General features: G+C 39.6%; 1 protein-coding gene across 1 annotated transcript in view; it reads right to left on the bottom strand.

Annotated features, from left to right (window-relative positions):
• The window catches only part of MYO3B (myosin IIIB), a 332356-nt gene that overhangs the window by 153815 nt on the left and 156015 nt on the right, over window positions 1-22526 (bottom strand). The window contains exon 8 of the mRNA XM_008070949.2: window positions 21022-21087. Within this exon, the coding sequence (XP_008069140.2) occupies window positions 21022-21087 (66 nt within the window). The remainder of the gene's footprint in view (window positions 1-21021; window positions 21088-22526) is intronic.

Genomic DNA, 22526 nt, shown 5'->3' on the forward strand with positions numbered 1-22526 from the left:
ATCAAGTGGAACCAGGCCAGAGCCAAGCAGCAGATCAAAGTGGGCACAGATTCAGGGTAAACAGAGACTATCCAATAAAAAGCCAAATATGTGGACTGAGGTGACTGTTTTATTCTTGTTTTACTGACACATCTCTCTTCAGTTTAGGCTAGGCTTTCAAAGTGTCATATGGCATTTGCAAAAAAATGGGGATAAGCATGTCCTCTGCTGGACATGGTGGCAGCCAAGAAAGATGGCAATATTTATGTCCCAGAAGTAAAGCAATCTTAAGGATTGTAACTAGTGGCCTCAAGTTGTCACTTTTTCATTTCTCTTTGTTTTCTTTCTTTCCTTCCTTCCTTCCTTCCTTCCTTCCTTCCTTCCTTCCTTCCTTCCTTTCTTTCTGTTGGAGTCTCACTCTGTCACCCAGACTGGAGTGCAGTGGCCGCTCCTGGCCACCTGCAGCCTCGACCTGCTGGGCTCCGGCGATCCTTCCGCCTCAGCCTTCCAAGTAGATGGAACTACAGGCGTGCGCTACCAAACCCGGCTAACTTTTTTGATTTATTGTAGAGATGAGGTCTTGCCAAGTTGCCCAGGCGGGTCTCGAACCCACGGGCTCAGGCAATCCACTCACCTCAGCCTCCCAAATCGCAGGACTACAGGCTGAACCACCGAGCCCGGCCATTCCTATCCTTAGAGACTCACAATTCCAAACAAGTCTGCAGATTCTGTTAAAAATGAGTGAATTTAACTACAGTGTACATTCCTGGCATTAAGTAAAAATTAAAAGTGTAAGAAAACCAGCAGAAACTATTCCATAAAATGTACAACTGATTAATTACTACAAAAAATTTTATAACAGCTTATACCACACAGTTTGCCCACTAAAAATGTACAATTTAAAAAATTTTAGTATATTTACACAGTTGTGCAATCACTACCATAATCAATTTTAGAACATTTTCATCACCCCAAAAAGAAGTACAATATGCATTAGCATTCACTCCCCACTTCCCCTCAACCTTCTCCTCCACTGATCTACTTTCTGTCTGTATGATTTGCCTAATCTGGACCTTTCATATAATATGTGAGGTCTTTTGTGACTGATTTCTTTTAATCAGCATATTTTTAAGCTTCATTATTATATATATATATCATAGCATATTAATATTTCTTTCCTTTTATTGCTAAATAATGTTCCATTTTATGGATATACCATATTTTGTTCATCCATTTATCTATTGATAAACATCTAGGTTGTTTCCCACTTTTAAGCTATTGTGAGTTAATGCTGCTATGAACATTTCTGTACAAGTTTTTATGTAGTCATATGTTTTTATTTCTCCTAGGTTATGGGATCATACAGTAATTTTATGTTACTTTTTAAAGGAATTACCAGACTTTTCCAAAGTGGCTGCATTATTTTACATTCCCATAGCATTGTATGCAAATTTTAAAATATTCCATCTTGTTCCAGAAATAATCTCTTACAATAACACATGCTTAAATAAATAAGGATATACACAATAAAGGAAAATAAAAAATAATTATAAGCATAAGAGGAAAATAAAACAAGGGGGAAATTAGGGAAGAAAAATAGGAATTAGAATACCAAATAAATGACTTTGTTAGACGTGGCCACAAATTTAGCTCTCAGTTTTCTAGCAGACAATGTAAAAGAGAAAATGTAGTCCATTTTATCATTCTTAAAGTCCATGATATAAAAACAGACCATAAACCCCCCCCCCAAAAAAAACCCCAAAAAACAGACGAGCTATTTGGAAACTATGACATTTTAGTGATTGGTAACAAGACTGAAGATACAGTTTTTCTGAGTTTTCATAGAAATGACTCCATGTAATGTAATGAATACTGTTACCATCTAGTAAATGTAGCCTTGAGATTCATAGGGCTGTTTCTTATAACCCTCTTTAATCCCAACTGATGCTTTATATTATTTAGTAATAAATAAATAAATAAAATTCTGCCAATACAGAGAGACCCAGAGCTCTCTGATTTTTAACCCAGGGCTAAATCTATCAGTGACCTAGTGAATTTGTATAGAGTCAAGTCCCTTTATTACTAACATGTTGGATGCTGGCATCAATCAAGAAAAGGACAGGTGGATGCCAAGCCACCATATGCTCTTCATTACAAAGAACGGAAAGAAGACTGCTGCAAAAGTTTGGCCCATGAACCTAAGGCAACTCAAAGGAGAGAGCAATTTAGTTTCAATGGTGCAAGTTGGAGAAGGGTAGGACTGGCAGAGGACTGGGGTATCACACAAGGGGGTGTTGAAACAATAAGACAGTCAAACTTGTCTCCTAGATGATGACAATAATGGTTCAAACTAAAATATCAGGCCATACGAGACCCCGTCTCTACAATAACTCAAAAATTAGCCAGGTGTGGTAGCGCGTGCCTGTAGTTCTGGCTACTTGAAAGGCTGATACGGAAGGATGGCTGGAGCCCAGCAGATGGAGGCTGCGGTGGCCAGGAGCATGCCACTGCACGCTGGGCGACAGAGTGAGACTCCAACTCAAAAAAATAAAATAAAATAAAATGTCAGGCCATAATACACAGTGGGGGTGAGGGATTAGATAAAGAGGAATGCCATAATGACCTAGAGCTATAATGGTCTTGCTGGCATTGTATCTACCCACTTTTATGCCCTTCCCTTAATGTGAAAGGGCATAAAAGTCTTTTGGAAAGTCTTTTGGAAAGACTTACATTGACTAAACACCTCACTGGCTAATTGCCAATTATATGAATGTTATTGATGGAATGAACATCAAATCGGAAAAAATGAACTAAGTCAAGTTTTTAGAACAATTTAATCACACTAAAAAATCTGGGGGAAAAAAAATCTTCTCAGATAATATGTAGCTGTAACTGTTTTATGCAAATTAAGATTTTACACAGCTATTGATTCATGTTCCTGAGGACACAAACGACCACCATGCATTTCTCCAGCCATCTCTCCTGCCTAACTTCTCAGCAAATATGCTCCAAAGGACGATAAACTACAAGGCCCAAATTATCGCTTCTGCTACTCATTGGAGAGATGGTTCTTCCAGAGTAAGTGGCCACCCAAGGAAGCCAGGAAGTGCTGCTTTTGTGTGCTTTTAGACAAGAAATGAGCACTTCGCCCTCTGCCCTCTACCCACCACCCCTACTCCCACACTGAATTTTTGCAAGATAAAATATTTTTCTTTTTTAGGCAAGGGAATTAATAAAGATACTGACTGCCAGAGAGAGTCTGGGGAGTCCTTAAAACTCTGCCATTAACATGATGGAGCAGAACAGCTCCATCTATTACATCAAAGCCTCATCAGAGGCCCTAATCCTTTCTGAAAGAAACTCTCAGGCAACCAAGCCTTTAATTTGCTGAATAATAGGCCATCTAATTAACCCCTGCAAAAGCAAAGCGCAGACGTTGCAGGCAACAAATGTTCCCAAGAGGTTAAGAAAGAAGGCGGGAGGGGGAACAGTTTGGAATAGAAACTTCTACTTTTACTGTTAGAGTGCTAATTCTATGCATAGTTTTCTAAATGGTCAGCTTTCTGTTTTCCTTTCTCATTTTCTCCATTCTCTCTTCCCAGGGGACATGCTGCTTGCTTGCCCTTGTCCTGAGCTTTAAGCCACTATAACTCAGTGACATGCATAGATAAGTGATATAGAATGGCTGTGCCACAAAATATACTCACAACAGCAAATCTGTGACATGAAAGGCTCTTTTAGGACCATTTGCCTACCCACCTTTGCTCTAGGACAGTGCTCTGGGGGGTGGGGGGGGAAGGATGCAGAACCTACAACAGAGAGAGAGGGAAGAGAAGTCAAAGGAACAGAGGGAAAACACTAGCTCAGGCATTTCTTGGATCTTTTCTAATTCAGCAGGAGATGCCTAGCATCAAACAAGGTTGTTTATTTCAATGGGATCCTATTATTAGAGGTAGACAGCTGTATACTACGTTGTCAAAGACAGGTAACAGGTTAGATGGGTCATGAGTTTCACACTGGTGTGCATTAATAAATCACATACATATTAGCTTTCCTGCTAGTTATATCAGATAATGAGATGAATGATTGAATGTATGATACAGTAGTCAATTATTATGTGGATGATATAAATTCTATTGTGCTAAGGACATTAATCTCTGTATTGATATGGCTTTGCTAGCAAGGATCATAAATTACTAGCCTTCCATAACCATATGATAAATTTTCTAATAACAGAATGCCACCAACTCCTGTTTTCCCAATAAATTCCCTTACGATTTCAGTTAGAGAAGTAACATGCAAATGATTTGTTTTATTTTATTTTATTAAAGACTTCATTTTTTCAGAGCTTTTAGGTGAACAGCAAAATTGAGAGAAAGTCACAAAGATGTCCCAAACACACCCTGTCCACATACGTGCATAGCCTCTCCACTGCCAAAATCCCTCCACCAGATTAGTACATTTGTTACAACTGATGAACCTACATTGACACATCATAACTCCTAACTCCTAACTCCTGATTATCACTGATCTTTTTCACTCCATAGTTTTGCCTTTTCCAGAATGTCCTATAATTGGAATCATATAGTATGTAGCTTTTACAGATTGGCTTCCTTCATTTAGTAAAATGCATTTAAGATTCCTCCATGTCTTTTCATGGATTAATAGCTAATTTCTTTTCAGCACCGAATAATATTCCATTGTCTGGGTGAACCACAGTTTAGTTATCCATTCACCTCTGAAGGATATCTTGGTGCTTCCAAGTTTTGGCTATTATAAATAAAACTATGATAAACTTCTGTGTGCAGATTTTTGTGTGGATATATAAGTTTTCACTTCCTTTGGGAAAAGACCAAGAAGGGTAATTGCTGGTAAGAGTATGTTTAGTTTTGTGAGAAACTGCCAAACTGACCTGTGGCTGCACCATTTTGTACTTATAGCAATAACGAACAAGAGTTCCTGTTGCTTTATATCCTTGCCAGCATTTGGTATTGCCAGTGTTCTGAATTTTGTCATTTCAATAGGTATAGTGGCATCTCATTGTTAAATCTTTTGCTTTTATCTTACTGTAAAAAGTTATATGTCATATAAAGACCATGAGGAAATCCTATCTATCCCAAAATAAATAATAGTATGCTGGAACTAAACTCTCTTTTTTTTTTTGAGTTGGAGTCTCACTCTGTTGCCCAGACTGGAGTGCAGTGGCTGCTCCCGGCCACCACAACCTCGCCTGCTGGGCTCCGGTGATCCTTCTGCCTCAGTCTTCCAAGTAGCTGGAATTAAAGGCATGCGCTACCACGCCCGGCTGATTTTTTGACTTATTGTAGAGATGAGGTCCCGCTGCCCAGGCAGGTCTCGAACCCGCGGACTCAGGCAATCCACTCACCTCAGCCTCCCAAAGGTGTGGGATTATAGGCTGAGCCACCGAGCCCGGCTGGAACTAAACTCTCTAAGCATTATTGTTACATTTTCAGAATTGTGTGAACTAGTTGATGTCACAATGGTAGCTTGAAATTGACCATAGTGGGAATATCTATACAACAAAAATCAGTAAATACTACAGATAGTCCCATCACCACCCCTGCCCAGTTGGGTGTTAAACATTTACCAGCAAACCATCGCTTGCGTACTGGAGATCTTGAAAAAGCTGACTCCCTGACAATTCAAAAGCACATAATATAGATAGATATCTCTTTTTACCACCCTTTTTCTCTGATGCTTTTTTTCCCTTCTTTGATACGTAAAATTTTTTATAAACTCTTTTCATACTTTTGTTGGTTTAGAAACTAGACGTTTTTCTATAGTTTTAACATATTTGCTTCACTATAAATTAGTTTAACATGTTTGCTTTACAATAAATTTTCCAGTAGTTCTATCCCTTTGCTAAGCACAAAAATCTATGCATGCCTAAACCATCCATTGAATGTTGCTCCTGCCCCAACTTATGATTATTTAGAGTTAGTTTTCACGTATTTCATACCAAATTGTTTTCCTTCTTATGGTTAATAGTTGCTTATTTTACTCCTTTAGACTGTTTCATGAAATTAATTTCAGCCGGGCTCGGTGGCTCAGCCTGTAATCCCAAGCCTTTGGGAGGCCGAGGTGAGTGGATTGCCTGAGCCCATGGGTTCGAGACCTGCCTGAGCAGGCGAGACCTCATCTCTACAATAAATCAAAAAATTAGCTGAGCGTGGTAGCGCATGCCGGTAGTTCCAGTTACTTGGAAGGCTGAGGTGGAAGGATCGCCGGAGCCCAGCAGGTCGAGGCTGCGGTGGCCGGGAGCGGCCACTGCACTCCAGTCTGGGTGACAGAGTGAGGCTCCAACTCAAAAAAAAAAAGAAGAAGAAATTAATTTCATTTCAAAGGAGTTTATGTTTCATTTGTTGGTAGGTTGTTTTTCTTAGCCTTAGACTTATTCATGTGTTTTGAGATTTCAGTTGGCAGGTTCAGTTTGAGAAGGAGGAGGAGGATTTTGTTTTCCTTCTCCCCCTCACTTCCTCTGTGCCTACTCTCCCTCTCTTAAAACATTATGGTAATGTTTGCTTGGTCATCTGGGCCTCTAGGCCCGAGGTAGGTTTTAGAATTGTGTTCTCTTATCCTGTGGTCTATTAGGTATATGGATTAGTCTGTCACTGTGGCAGCCAAAGGTCTGGTGCTTTATATATTCTCCTACCACCTTCAGTCGGAGGATTCCTAAAAGCCCTATTCCTGGTTGATGGTCAGCATTACCCCCAGGTGATGGAGAACAATTGTGGAAAAAACTGCTACAGTTATAGCACAGGATCACATAACCTCTCCTCTATCCCATTTCTTTTTCCTAGCCTCTTTTTATCAGTCTAAGACAGCCACCCAAATCACTGGCATCAAGCAGGAGTCCAACTTTGGACCCTGTCTTGCTTGGGAGACGTCTCAGCCCTTTTATCCACAGGAGTTAAATTTCCAGCCATGACTGTGCCTGATACCAGTAGACTTGTGACTTCACCCAGCAGGGCACTTTGTGTTTTTATTCCATTCTGACCCATCAAACGAACATTTTGAACATCAAAATGTTCAGATTCCTTCCTTCTATCCTTCCTTAGCAATGTGCTTTTGGCCTTTTGTTTTTATTTGTGACCTATCAATGTGTTACAGAGTCACTTTGACAGAAAATCTCTTCCCTGAAAACATCTAAGGCAAAAATTCTTCAAGTTCAAATTTATTCAATCATTTCTTCTACTTACTACCATCCTAAGTTATTTTTCTTTAGTAACATCTAGTGATGTGAAGAATGTATTAAGCTATTCATTAAAACCTGTGACTAGTGCCCCTAATATTTTTTTCCCTTCCAACACCTTGATTTCAATTTAATTTTGTTTTGTAGTGAGGAAACAAAGTCAGGGTCATAGACCTTGAAGTTCTTCACACCCTGGTTATCATCATCATTTTCCTAAAGCAGGCTTGACATAGTGATATTTTGGTTAGAAGAAAATTACTTTAGAATGTCATGTCACTGACCTTGGTCCTGAAACAACATGAGCCATGAGACCATGGCTGTTTCTTTTACTCTTGAGTTCACAAGTGGCTCCTCTTCAACCTTTCTGTGGAATTCTAAACCAGGTAATAAAGAAGGTGGTAGTAGGAAATAAGGGCAGAGTGACGGAGAGGAATGGGCCGAGGTTTTTGGAGAGGAATGGAATCTCCAAATATCCCAGGGATTGTTAGGGAGGACTTGTTTTGGTATCATTTTCACGTATTCAAAGCAACCAAAAAAGAATCCACAGGTAACATGTAGCCGTCATCATTCATTTTAAACAATCCTTTCATATTTCTTACAGTCAAAATTTTGCTTTTCTTCTGGGAAAGTGTGTGTGTGTCTGTGTGTGTGTGTGTGTGTGTGTGTGTGTGTGTATTGGGAGAGGGGGGTGTAGTTGACTATTTTCCATCCCTTTTTCTCTTCCTTATTATTATGTATGTATGTGGTTAGGAGAGATTGTCCAAAGATCATGAGTTCTAACATTCGACTTCTAACGAGGTCCATTAAATGTATAATTTTAAGGATATCACTTTCTCTATAGAATTTCTGGTTTTTCAAAAGGGACTGATGTTTATTGAGCTCCTGTCATGTGCCAGGAACTGTGCTAGGTATTGGGAATATGAAGAAGAAAAGACATACTCTCTGTTCTCAGGGAACTCACAATTTGAATGGGGACATTGATGTTTGATTGGGGCTATGGATATGAATCAATATGTTCAAGATGGTTTGACCTGTTTCCCTATCCCTCCTTGTTATGCAGTTCTACTAAAGATACCATGCCAACATAAAAGCATAAGGGAACGGACATCTTGAGTCTTCCTGGGGCAGTCAGGGGAAGCACCACTTGTTTAATTCTGCTAGAATGTGCAGGAAGTTTGGAAGAGAGAATAATATTGCATAGACAGAAGCCAGATCCTTTATGCCTTTGTGTGTTAAAGAGTTTTAGTGTACCCTATAAGCACTTGGAAGTCACAGAATGATTGTGAGTAGGGCATGACTAGATCAGTCTGCATATTTAGAAAGACATGCTGTTTTGTGCAGGATGGTTTGCAATGAGTATAGTAGAGCCAGGGAGGATATTATGGAAGTTGTTGCTCTAGTTGAAGCTCATATCTGAATCACGAGAAACCTATAAGATAAAATGTTCTGGGCCTCCAGAAGAAGCCAGATAACAAAACTACCAACTCAGATTGGGAGTGGATTAAAAAAACCACATATACTAGACTATATTCAGTGTTCCTACTTCTAGAGCCTCTGGGTGCTTTGGGTCTAGACATCAGGGAGACAGAAGATCATATCCAAATATTCCTTACTTTTGTGGATATGGAAAAGAGGGGGAGTACCTGGTGTTTTTGCAGTCCGGTCACCCATAGCACCATGTGGGGAGTGACAGGGGAAAATGGAGGTGGTATCTGAGTAGCCAGACTTGGGTTCTCTTCTTATCTTCAGGAGGAAGAGGGTGCATGGGGTGACTACTGGCATTCTGCCTCAAAAACACATACAAAGTATTATTCAGTCATAAAAACTAATGAGGTACTAACTCATGCTACAACATGGATGAATGAATCTGAAAATATTATACTAAGTAAAAGGAACCAAACACAAAAATTCACTTATTTTATGACTCCATTTATATGACATATCCAAAATAGGTAAATTCATAGAGACAGGAAGTAGATTGCTGGTTGTGGGGCTTAAGCGGAGAAGAAAATGAGGAGTAACTGTTTAATGGGTATGGGGTTTCTTTGGGGCAATGAAAACATTCTGGAACTAGATCCAAGTGGAGGTTGCTCAGTATTGTGAACATACTAAAATTGTTCACTTTAAAATAGTTACTAATAGCCGGGCTCGGTGGCTCAGCCTGTAATCCCAGCACTTTGGGAGGCTGAGGTGAGTGGATTGCCTGAGCCCGCAGGTTCGAGACCCGCGTGGGCAACTTGGCAAGACCTCATCTCTACAATAAATCAAAAATTAGCCAGGCGTGGTAGCGTGCACCTGTAATTCCAGCTACCTGAAAGGCTGAGGCAGAAGGATCACCAGAGCCCAGCAGGTTGAGGCTGCAGTGGCCAGGAGCGTGCTACCCACTGCACTCCAGTCTGGGTGACAGAGTGAGACTCCAACTCAAAAAATAAAATAAAATAAAATAGTTACTAATATGTAATTGAGTTTTACCTTAATTGAATACAGACACACACACACACACACACACACACACACACACACACACACACACACACTCCAGCATCATGAGTGTCAGAACAGATATTGAACTATGTCACAGACCTGGGTTTAAATCCTAGCTCTGCCAGGTTCTACCTATGAGGGCTAAAGTATATCCTTTGTTTTCTAAGAGACTCTGCTTCCCATCTGAGTAGTAACTTGCCCATAAAACAGCAGTGAGGATTCACTGAAATCATGCCAGGGAAGTGAATTCACCATATCAGATGCAAAACATCTGATGGTAAGCTTTAAATAAATCTTACTGTTAATATTATTATCTGCACTCCTCATTTATACAACTCCAAATTTATTCAGCTACTTTTATTTAGGCTGTCAGGTATTTTTAGGCCACACCTGATTTAGTTGATTGTAAGCCAATTTGCTTTCTTTGGCTAAATGAGTTTCACCATGAACAAAGATTTTCACGTAACAGAAAAATTGGTCATAATTTAAAATAAGTGTAAACTGTAGGACTACAAAGGTATAAGCTACAACTACCCCAGTTCAGGCCCACAAAAATATCACTAAGTGATCACAATGCTTTATCCTAGAGGTAGCCTCAGAATCCTACTCAACATAGCATTCAAGGAATATGATCAGTTGGTCAGTGTTGTGATGCAACATGACACCAATTTGCTATCTCTTCTTGTGATAATTTGTTCCTCTTGGAGAGGTACATATGACTAAGAAATCTTAATGCAGAGCATGTATTCAGTTCCTGAAATGTTCTATAAAAGCCAACAAGTCACTGATCGTTATAGAAATTCCTCACCTTCTGGGAGGAAGAATTTAACATAAACCCTTAATATTTGACACATATGTAAACAAAAAGAAAAGAAAGAGAGAAAAAAGGAAGGAAGAAAGGGAAGGATGGAGGAAAGAAATCACTATGGTTTTATGGTATAATATTAATACTTGACATTATAATGATGCTCTACAGTATTCAAAGGTACTCTTAATCCTCACTGGTAGATGGGTGAATACTGCTAACCTACAGCTTAGGGGGAAAAAAGGCTTGGAAGATCAAATGGCTTAAGGTCCTGTAACTACCCAGTCATGGAGTGCATTCATTTCCCAGGGCCGCTGTAATAAAGTATCACAAATGGAGTCACTTAAATCTCAGATACTTATTGTCTCACAGTCTAGGGGCTAGAAGTTCAGGATCAAGATGTTGGCTATTCTCCCTCTGAAAGCTCTACGAAGGATGTGTTCCAGGCCACTCTCCTAGTTTCTGCAGTCACTTGGTTTGAGACAACATTACTCCAGTATACACATGATGCTCTCTCTGTGTGTCTGTGTCCAAATTGCCCCTTTTAATAAAGATACCAGTCATATTTGATCAGAAGTCCACTCTCATCCAGTGTGACCTCATCTTAACTAGTTACATCTTCAATGGCCCCATTTTCAAGTAAAGTCACATTTGAGATACTGAGGATTAGAATTTCAACTTATGAATTCTGAAGGGACACAATTCAACTCTTAACATGGGGGAGCAAAACCAAGCTTTCTCTACCTGTGTGGAGCATTGCTTAAGCCTGAGGGTTTAAGATTTGAGCTTCTTTTAAAGGTAAGTATTCCCATTATTCACTAAAATGTAGCCTTTGAAATAAAATTTTTCTTTAAAAAAATTCAATAGCCCTTCTTATTAAAAATCAATTATGAGATTTTCTCCTCACTCATTAATCTGGAATGGTAGCTAAATAACATGCATTTAATGACCTTAGGGAGGTCTGAATTAAAATACTAAGAAGTCAGTGGAAGCTGCACAGATACACAAAAGCACATGGAGGACCAAGAGACTATATGATAACTGATTATGTTTAAAATTGCTGTTACAAATTTTGAATTCATTTTTTTAAAAAAGTCACACAACCCTTTCTTCATGAGTGCCAAAGGGCTATGTCTGTTATTTTTAGCCTTGCCAGAAATCATCAGTGGGCTGGAAGGATGTAGTACCAGTGACATAAGCCTGTATTTCCATTTTTAATCAAAATTCTAACTGACCCAGAGCCAGATTTTCTTCTTCACCAGAGCCTGAGGAAGCTCCACAGTGGCAGCAGCCTTGGAAACCACAGCAGCCAGGGAATGGAAGAGCAGACAGGAAGCTGGGAGCTCTGCATGGAACCAAGACATCCCAGCTCTCGGGAGAAGACCCAGGAGGGACAGCAACAGGGTCACTCTACTGCTCCTAACTTATGCCTACTTTCCCCATCTCTCCCATGTCATAGATCAGCCTCGCGGGGAGAGGGGGATCATGACTGCCAGTCCCCAAGACCCTTTTCTGCCATGATTCATCATGTCATGGTCCCTACAGTCTCTCCTTCCTGACTCTCACATTTCTGTAGATGGCACCACTGCTGTGAGAACTGGTACTCAGCACTGTCATTTGATGACACTCATTTGATAATACAATACTTGTAATTAACATTTATTGAGCTCTCACCCTGTATATCACCTAATTCTTGAAGCCACTCTGGAACATAACACGATGCATCCTGCTACCTGTCTACAGACTCTCCGCTTTATTTAGAGATATAGGCCTGGTAGTTACCTAGGCCCATTGCTGCCCAGCTGGAAGACTAGATTTCTTAGTCTCCTTGCAGCTAGGCGTGACCATGTGACACAGGTGTAGCTAATGATATGTTGTATGAAACTGCCAGACAGTCTTAAAATAAGGAGACTTGCTTTTTTCTCTCCTTCCACCTAACTGTAAATGTTGGCGCTCCAGTAGCCATCTTGACCCATGAAGTATCCTTGGAAATGGAAATCATACTTAGTGAGGCAGCATGAGGGCAGGAGCCCAGGTGGCTGCCATGTGGCCCTGCCACACCAGCAGTACATGAGTGGCCTAACTCCTAGCTTACTTTGTGTGAGAGAAAAATAAAAGTCTACCCTTTTTTTTTTTTTTTTAGTTGGAGTCTCACTCTGTTGCCCAGATTGGAGTGCAGTGGCACGCTCCTGGCCACTGCAGCCTCGCCCTGTTGGGCTCCAGCGATCCTTCCGCCTCAGCCTTCCAAGTTGCTGGAACTACAGGTGTGTGCTACCATGCCCGGCTAATTTTTGACTTATTGTAGAGATGAGGTCTCGCCAAGTTGCCCAGGCAGGTCTCAAACCTGCAGACTCAGGCAATCAATCCACTTACCTCCCAAAGCATGGAAATTACAGGCAGAGCCACCAAGCCCGGCTGAAGTCTACGTTTTTTAAGCCACCGTTTTGGAGGATTTTCTATCACATACAGATTTATCATAATCCCAAGTGGTTGTTGTTATAGGATTATTGTTATTATTATTTTACAGATGAGAAAACTGAGGTTCAGAATAGTTAAGCCAACTGTTGTAGGCCAAGTGCTAGAACACAATCTGACTTCAGATCCTGGACTCTTCATTCTCCAGTACATATTTTCTAAAAAGCCCCTTTTCCATGCTGAAAACACTGAAATCATGTTTAATTTTGTCCCCTCTTTAGCACCTGTCTTCTCCCATAGTTAGCTGCCAAGCACTGTGGATTCTGCCTCCCAGGGTCCTGGCATCCATTTTTTCCCCACTGTTCCTTCCCCATGGAAAAGCTAGTGGCTGGCTGTCAGTGAAGAGATGTACTCAGCTTGAAGATGGTGTTCCCTGGGCCAGGTGAGGGAGGTAGAATTGTTTGCAGAGCAAAGGCCCTGCTTCTGTCTTGACTCCTGTGGGAAGGGTGGGGTGGGAAGGGGGTGGGCTGCTACTGTTGCAAAGAGAGTGGAGGAGTGTGCGTGTCTCTGTGTGTGTGTGTGTGTGTGTGTGTGTGAGAGAGAGAGAGAGAGAGAGAGAGAGAGAGAGAGAAAGGGAGGGAAGGAGAGGGAGAGAGAGAGAACTGAATTGTGGGAGTCAGTAAACTGACATCTAAATAAGGAGAAAGTGGACAACATATTGAAATAGTGCAGAGGTGTTAAGGATGAGAAAGTTATTGCCTCTTTCAAAAAACAGTTTCAGAATAGCAGCATGGACCAAATGCAAAGGGTAACGAAAATAATCTATACTGCGGGAGAATAAGTCTTCTGGAGTTCAAATCCCAGCTCTATCACTTACTAGTTGTGGTCTTGAGACTCTTGACCTCTTTCTACCTCAGTTTCTGTAAAATGGGGATATTATAATTATTTCTTAGGATTATTAGGATTAAGTGAATGGTACAACACTTAGAAAACAGCACCGCATGAGTAGAAATTATATATGTTAGTTATACTATTATTTTCCAGGTTCTGCATATACATTGTATAATTTAATCTTCACAGTGAAACTATGCTCAGCCCCAGTTTGACAAATGAGGATAGGGGTCAGACAGGTTAAATATCTTTCCCAAGACTGCACAGCCAGCCAGTGACACAGTTGGATGCACATGCTCTTCACAACTGCCTCTTCCTGGTGATGATCCAGGTGGCACTCTGGGGAAAGATGAATGTGTGAGCCACCATCCTGTGGGCACTGCACACACAGACAATGCAGAGCTCACTGTCACCTCTGTTTCAATTCAGACCCTTTTTATTTACATTATGAAAATCAAGTATATTTTTTAAAAAAGAAGAAAGAAAAGTTAATATGGAGAAAATGGTACAAAACATAATTGAAACAAATGCACAGCACAGCCACAGAAGTCAGCTAACAAGCAGGAATGTAAACTCTATGACATATGCAGCAGACCCGGTTTCTCACAAGTCTAAACCCAGCATCTGTCGGGAAATAAACAGAATATGTTGACTGCAGTCTGAACTGCCCACTTTACTATGCTTTTTTCTTATTTTGGGTGAGGCAAAAATCCTCATCTTGTGCATTGCCATGGTTCCAAGGAAGAAAGTATATTCCAAGTACATGTGGACACTGCACTGTGTTTCAAACTTCAAGTCATACTGAGCCACCTCTTGGTTTATGTCACAAGAAAATTGGATTTTATCAGCTGAATTTATACGTAGGGTATAAGTGAGATCAAATCAGTCCCTTGGTGTCTTTAGATGATCTTTCAGGTAATCTCAATTAGATGCTCTTTAGGGACACATAACCTTGAAACCCATAGCTTCATTTGTTCTTCTCATGTAGGGAAAAAAACTTCCCAATTTTTTTCAGAATGAGAAAGGAGTTGGGTTGCATTTGTAAGTATATTGATCAATATGTTAAGATAGGAGAGGAGAATTTGAGGGATCTTAAATTTTTTGTTTAGCTTCTCCATGAATTTATTAATTCACTAATTCCCTGTAGCTCGAGATACTAATTAATTCAAGAAGCCATAATAGCTGATCATTGGCTAAATAAATCTAAAATGGAGACAGTGTGTCACTGGAGATACTGCTGCTCATTTTAATTAAAATTACCAATTTGTGAAGCAATGTAAATAAAGGTTATTGCATCCTTCTACTCTAGGAAGTATTAACCCTTTGCATGGCCTCCTGAGATTCCAACAAGACTTAAACCAAGAAAATTTGTAAAAGATATTTATCATTGCAAGTGTATTGTTCATTGACATTTTAAAGCCATGTGGAATTAAGCAGCCTTGAAACACAAAATGGAGAAAGGCAAAGAGCTGAGAATTGTTGCCTTGAGGGAAATACAATCAATGTCAAGGAAACAACTACCTCAAAATGGTTAGCTTTATCAACATTCAGGCCTACGGTAAAAGCAAATGTTCCAGATCTGAGTTTCAATTTTTAAGGAATAAACATATGCAAATGCCCATAAGTTTCAGTAGTTTTATGGCTTGAAGTGATCTCATCTTGTTAACATTCAGTGCAACTGCGTGTACCCATTTGAATGTCATTCGGAGGGATAGGAAAGTCTGCCTCAACATTATATGACTCAACAGCAGGGCTCAGCCATGATGCTCACTCTGAGAAATAGACACACCAGCAAACTAGCCCTGATGGAATGCAGGAAAATGCTACCCCAAAATATGACCCTTCAGTATACTAAGTATTTAAGACTAAATAAATTAAGAAAACCACAGAAACAGAAAATCTTCTCTGACCTTCTCCTTTTCCTTCTCTCTTAAAGGCCTGCATGTGACAGTTGTCCTGATCTATACCTGGAAGGAAGAAATGTTACACAGAGGGGCTGAGAAGACTCTAAAGCTTTGCTAAATTTCCCCCAGCTTATTACCATTAGATCATACATATCTCCTTTTGTCCAATCATACTTCTACACAACTGTCCATTCTTCATCAAACTTAGGCATAAAAATAGTTTTCCCTATGTTTTTGAGTCTTTATTTCTGAAGGTTCCTATGTCCCATAAAATTTATATTAAATACATTTGTTATGCTTTTTTTCTTGTTAATCTGTCTTTTGTTTTAGGAGTGTCAGCCATAAACTGTGCAGTAGGTAAAGAAAAGATATTACTTTTTTTCCCCTACACCACCCAAGCCAGCCACCCAAGAAGTTTATGTGTAGGTGGCCATATAGTTCAAGTCATCATTAAATCCAAAGCTGAGTAGCCGTGATGCTCTTGGTGGAATTGCCCTTGACCAAAGGAAATCCCATCTTTATTGTCTCACTAATCAGTTCAAGAGCCATTGATGATGAAATCCTAAATCTAATTCCTAATAAAACCTCAAAAGTCTTTGAGGCAAAATGAAAAAGCAGAGCTCACAAATAGCTTTTGGCAAATGGTTGGGAAAGTATTTTTGTAGAATATTCCAAAGACCTGAAATTAGTTTGAACTTTTAAAAAAGTGACATCCATTAGGACCAAGGTAAAGTTGGCTAAATGAAAATTATTTTTATCTCATCAAAAGGTTACTTCTGAATGGAGCATACTGACAAAGCAGAAGTCTGGCTGGTACTTGAACCAGATAAACTTGTTATGCAAATAGCTTTAGTCATAGGGGAAAGGGCTGATAATGAAATCACTACAAAGCCAACCACATATTATAGAGGTGACAAAAACATCAGACAGGGTCCTAGCATATGGATAAAAGCAGTGCAGAATTTATGTGAGCATCGCATTTAATTTATCAGAACTAAGCTGTCAGGAGTCATGCTTTGACAAATGCATAACTAACACATATAAATGAGTCAATTATCACTAACGACCAAAGGTTCAGAACCAAACAGGCTGATGTTTTTTAAAACAAGTTTGCTAATAGGATTTTAGACTTTTAGACCTTTTTTTAAAAATCTCTCCTACTGTTTCCAAATCAAGGAGGCTGGAAAACACTAAGCCATATCCCAGTGATCATGCTTTCCCACCTCCCTGGTCCTTTCACATGCATAACAACACACACACACACACACACACACACACACACACACACACACACACACACACACTCCCCTGTCTTCACAGTCATAATCACTAGACTGCAGCCAGACCAGGTTACTGCAGTAGTCAATGAGAAGCTATACAGGTCTCTTGGTGGGTAGTGACCAGCAGGGTCTAAGGAAGATTAAAGTGCTGAATTGGCTGTGCCATGATTCAACAGTCACATGATGACAAGAGGTTAAAGGTTTTAAAGTTGTTATGGAATTTTTAGTTCTGTTTATTCTTTTTTTTTTTTGAGTTGGAGTCTCACTCTGTCACCCAGACTGGAATGCAGTGGCTGCTCCTGGCCACCGCAGCCTCGACCTGCTTTGCTCCAACGATCCTTCCGCCTCAGCCTTCTGAGTAGCTGGAACTACAGGTGCACGCTACCACACCCGGCTCATTTTGATTTATTGTAGAGATGAGGTCTAGCCAAGTTGCCCAGGCGGGTCTCAAACCCGCGGGCTCAGGCAAATCCACTCACCTCAGCCTCCCAAAGGCGCGGGATTACAGGCTGAGCCACCGAACCTGGCTAGTTCCGTTTATTCTTTAGAGAGAAACAGTTAAATTTACTTTAATACAATGTACTGTGGCTTGGTCTACAAAAGAAATTGACGCAATTATCTGAATACTTCAGGTTAAAAACACTTTTTCTAAAATTACCAGATAATCATCTTCTACACCTCAGTCCCTCCAATAATGAAAAGTTTATAATCTGAAGTCTTAATCCTTCATTTGTCTTTCCCTTCCCTCCCAAAACGAGCAAGATAAGTATAAAAGCTAAGTCTCTTTCTTTAAATAGTCATTTAAAACCCATTGAGTATCATTGTTTATATTTAATTAGAGATTTGAATAAATTAACAAAATGGCATTTGGTCAAATTGCATTTGGTAGGCTAAATAACAACAATTTAGGGCAAGCAGTCTCTCCAGTAGAATCAAAGGATGTTATTTGGAAATGGTGGGCAAGTTTCCATTTAAAGATATATAAAATATAATGATCAGTCCTCAATCTTGAGAGATATTCCTAAGAATGTCTAGGAAGGATTCATAGTTGAAGAAACTAGGATGTTATGGGGAATACATGATTGAGAGGTTGAGGTCAAGAAAGAATCTAGAACACCTATTTTTCCACAAATAAAAAACAAAGACAACTCATTAAACAAAGGAAAAATTGATGACATGTTTCCATTTCTTAAATTAGTAATAGAGCACACAATCACCTAATTTCTATTTGCCTATCTTGGTTCATTAGAAACTTTCTAGAGTCTCCCTCCCTGCAATTTCAGCAAGATGCCTTTTGCTTTCCTCCTGATAGTATGTATACTATAAGGCATGGTTTTCTGTGGCCAGCCCTCCAGCCTAGTATTCAAGACCTTTCTGTCTAAAGCAATTCAAAATGACTGCATCTGGAATTCTTAGAGTTGGGAAAAACATAGAAGATTTGAATTGTCATAAATTAATAATAGGATTTGTCATAAAATATCAATAACAGGAAGGAATTTCTGTAGAGTTGACCCTTGAACAATATAAGTCCACTTATATGTGGACTTTCTTCCACCTCTGCTACCCTTGAGACATCAAGACTAACCCCTCCTCTTCTTCCTCCTCCTCAGTCTAATCCACATGAAGAAAATTAGGATGAAGACCTTTATGATGATCCACTTCCACTTAATGAATAGTAAAATGTTTTCCCTTCTCTGTGATTTTCTTAATAGCATTTGCTTTTCTCTAGCTTACTTTAGTATAAGAATATATAATAGAAATAACATACAAAATGTGTGTGGTAATTAACTGTTTATGTTATTGGTAGGGCTTCCAATCAACCATAGGTTGTTAACTTTTGGGGGAGTCAAATGTTATAAGAGATTTTCACTGCTCAGGGGTTCAGCACCCCTAACTTCCATATTGTTCATGGGTCAACTGTATTGTATATAACACTAAAAGTACAAACCCTGTCATCATTATGTATCTTAATTCTCAAATCCATCTAAACAATATTGTGGTTGGTTTAAGAACACAAACATACTCTTGAAAAAGTACACAGAAGTCAAATTTTTGAGAGTCAAATCACATTTTAGAGGCATCAGGAGAACTTGGTATTGAAAGGTGTATTCCTGAATAAGTAATGGGTTTTTCTAGACCAACAACTTAGACAAGGTCAATCAAAGGTATCTGTGTGCAGCAGTGAAATGAAAAGGAGAAAATTTCAGATCCAGTCTTTGCCAGCAAAATCACTGGAACTTAGCTACCAGATTTCTCTCCCTGGGGCAACTTTAAATGTGGACCCAAGCTATCAAGCTATCTTCAACTCTTCAGTTCCTGTACCTCCTCCTTTGAAGTTCCCAAACCTCAGGAAGTGGTGCTTACTCTGCTCTTATGTGAGCATCTTGCAAAGTATCTGCTTTTCCTTTCAACATGGCCTGAGGCTATCACCTTTGACTTATGGTTGTTTCCGGTGCACTCTGTACTTAGGCAAAATGTCAAAGTGGTGCTGAAGGGACAAGGAGACACCTTCTACCCCCTGGCCTTCAACTTCATGGTCATGTTCTAATACAGCCTTCCTTAGTAGAGTTCTTTGAGTTCTTTCCCACTCCCCTTTCCCAAGGAACAAGGCACAAGTCCAGGAGGGACTGGACAAGCAAAAAATTTCAGGGACCCAGAGCTATATTGTATTTGAAATGAAAATGAAATATAGGTTCATTGCTCTTTATACAAATCCCTTGGGGCCAAATATATTTTGGAATTCAGAATGATATCAAATTTTAGAAAAGTAAACTGGTACATTTACTGTATCTTATGTAACATCCCCAGCAGGATCTGGAACTGCACACTGTAATCAAACAGTAAGATATCTGCAGCAAAACATGAATATTCACATTAAGTAAGATAAATAACAACTATAAATAGCCTCGCATCAGTTCAGGTCATGTGTTATTACCAAATCAGTTCATGTAAGGTCAGATTTTGCTGTGAAATGACTCAACTTTTATTTTTCAGAGCTCTTTGGATTTTGGAGTTGTGGATAAGGGATTGTTGATCTGTATTGTAATTAACTAAGGAAGATGATAAAGAGACCCAATTTGCTTCATGTCTGGCTTCTTTGTGGAAGCTAAGTCTGCACAGAGGCATAAATTTGTGTTGACTCTTCCCTACTTCTTGATTATTGGCTATTTTGGTCACGTCTTTTCTCCTCCCATGATCTCTGAACACCTTGTTTGATATACTAGATCCTGGGGGCACCTCTTCCCAGCTCCTTTGCCTGGGTATGGTTGGTAATGCCTAATCTAGGTTCCTGCTTACACAATTCACCAGACCCCTGGCTTGGGGTCGTGTAGCCCCCTCCAGTAGACTGAGTATCTTCCCCAGATTTGGGACCAATGTGTGTTCTCTGTCAGGGGTCAGACCAAAAGCCCACTATCCAGCATTGAGCAACCCTATTGGTTTCACTGTTGACTCTGTTTCTAGGGTCCATTAAATCTGCCTTGTTATAGCTCTCACCAGGTACATCACACCATCAGCTGGGTTTTCATCCTGTTTCCCATATCTTGGAGCCTTGGCATGGGCACCTCACCTTAGTACCCCAGGCCTGAGATCCCATTTTGCCCCTCAGTCATCTTGGAAACTTGAGCCCTATTTCTATGCCACAGATCCTAGAGCAAAAGCTTAACTTCCAAACTACAAAACCTCTGTTGGAGGCTGTTACCTTCTGTCTTCTCTCTGGTCCCAGTGTGGGCATCAGAGTTTTAGATGTTGAATCTCCTCTCTCTTTAAACAAGACAAGTTGGCAATATTTGCCCTAAGACAGAGTAGGGTCTCAAAGAAATGTGACCCATGTGATCAGGAGGACTGATAATAACCAAAAGTCAAGTGGAGCTCCTTATTTTTCACATCCTACAGAAGCATCTTCTATCATTTACTGAAACAAACCCTATGTTATAATGTACTAGTAGGTATAACAACTTCTAGCTCCAAGTAAATCCCACAGCTTGGATTTCTCCAACTACTGTTTAAGACCTTGCCAGATATGCAATTTTCAGTGATAGAAATACTCACTGTGAAATAAAGTGGTTGAATTCCTCACACCATTTTTCCGGATAAAGTAAAGTAGGTGGTGGATTTCTGAAAAACAAAAGCAATTTTTTTCTTTAAAAAAAAAGAAGAAGAAGAAGAAGAATTCCTTTAAAGGCAACATATTAGTGGTCTTTACTGACATCTAAATAGCTCTAATAAAATCTATTCTGTTTCTCCATGGGTGGGAATCTTTCATTAGTGGTAAATTATAAAGTGCCAGCCCGTATTCCTGTAATCATTCATTTCATTGACTAAAGGCCTACTGTGTCTCCAGCTTTCTTAGGACTTGTGAAAGTTACACAGATCAGCAACGTTCTTCAGGAAGCAGATACTCTAATGAGGGGTAAGGAAAGCACAGAAGCCACCATCACCAAGAGCTGAGGATTAGTAGTGCTATAAAATGCCATAAACATAGTGCCAGGGGCTTAAGAAAAATTGACTTTTAATTGTATAGGATTTTCAGAACATTATGGTACCATTAGAATTAATTATGTGACGCATTTAAAGTATACTCATAAATTCATCAGTCAATTTTTAACTATTTCTTACATATCAGCTTCTGCAACAGGTGCTAGAGAAAGCAAAACAGTTAAAATAATGTCCCAGACTCCAAGAGGCTTCTGGACAGAGAAGGAGACAGATGTACACTGTACCTAATTACTGAAGGTCCAAGACAATGAGAGAACAGCAGAAAGACCCTTAGGCCCTGGTGAAAAGGCAGGGAAAGGGGGAAGGGAAGAGACCTGAATTCAACTGAATACTATTTACTCCAAGGGGTTTCAATTTTAAAATAGAAGTAGCTATATTACCTTTAGTTGATGAGATTTTTTTCTAGAGGTTTTTGGGCAAGTCAACTTCAGTAAATGAAGAAAGTAACATTTCTGTACACTTGAATTATGACTATAAATTTTAAACTCATATGTGATCTTTGTTTCCACCTGGGTTTTAACTGCCTCCTAAAGCTATAGATTGCTCAGCTTCAATAGGCAGAGTAATGGAAAGCAGCAAGAATTACAAAAAATAAAAAAAGTATCAGATATTATGATTGCAAGTTAGCTCTCAATATCTACTCTTTGTTGAGATACAGTGAGGTGCTAAAAAAATTTTTTAAAATCTAGTCTCTTCTCTTTCCTTGTGATACAGTTTTTATTTAGACGCATTGCTATCATAAGAAAGATGATAATTTCCTGAATTTCTTACTGCTAGAAGTAGTCGTGTGACTGAGTTCTAGTCAATGCTTATGTAAGTAGAATTGTATGATATTTTAGAAAGAGGAGACATGCCGTCCTTCTCCTTACCCCTTCTTGTTTCCTAGAGCTGGAGCTGGAGCAGCCACTGTGGGCATCAGATAAACTTGAAAATGAAAGCTATGAGCTGAGTATGATAAAGAAGATAGATAGGAAACTGGATCCATAATGAAACTGCAAAGCTGCCACATCAACTGTAGACCGTTCCCCCCTACTCTTCCTTAACATGAAAGAAAAATA

This window comes from Carlito syrichta, unplaced genomic scaffold, assembly GCF_000164805.1.
Source record: "Carlito syrichta isolate Samal-C Ts95f unplaced genomic scaffold, Tarsius_syrichta-2.0.1 Scaffold314071, whole genome shotgun sequence".
In the NCBI taxonomy this organism is placed as follows: domain Eukaryota; kingdom Metazoa; phylum Chordata; class Mammalia; order Primates; family Tarsiidae; genus Carlito; species Carlito syrichta.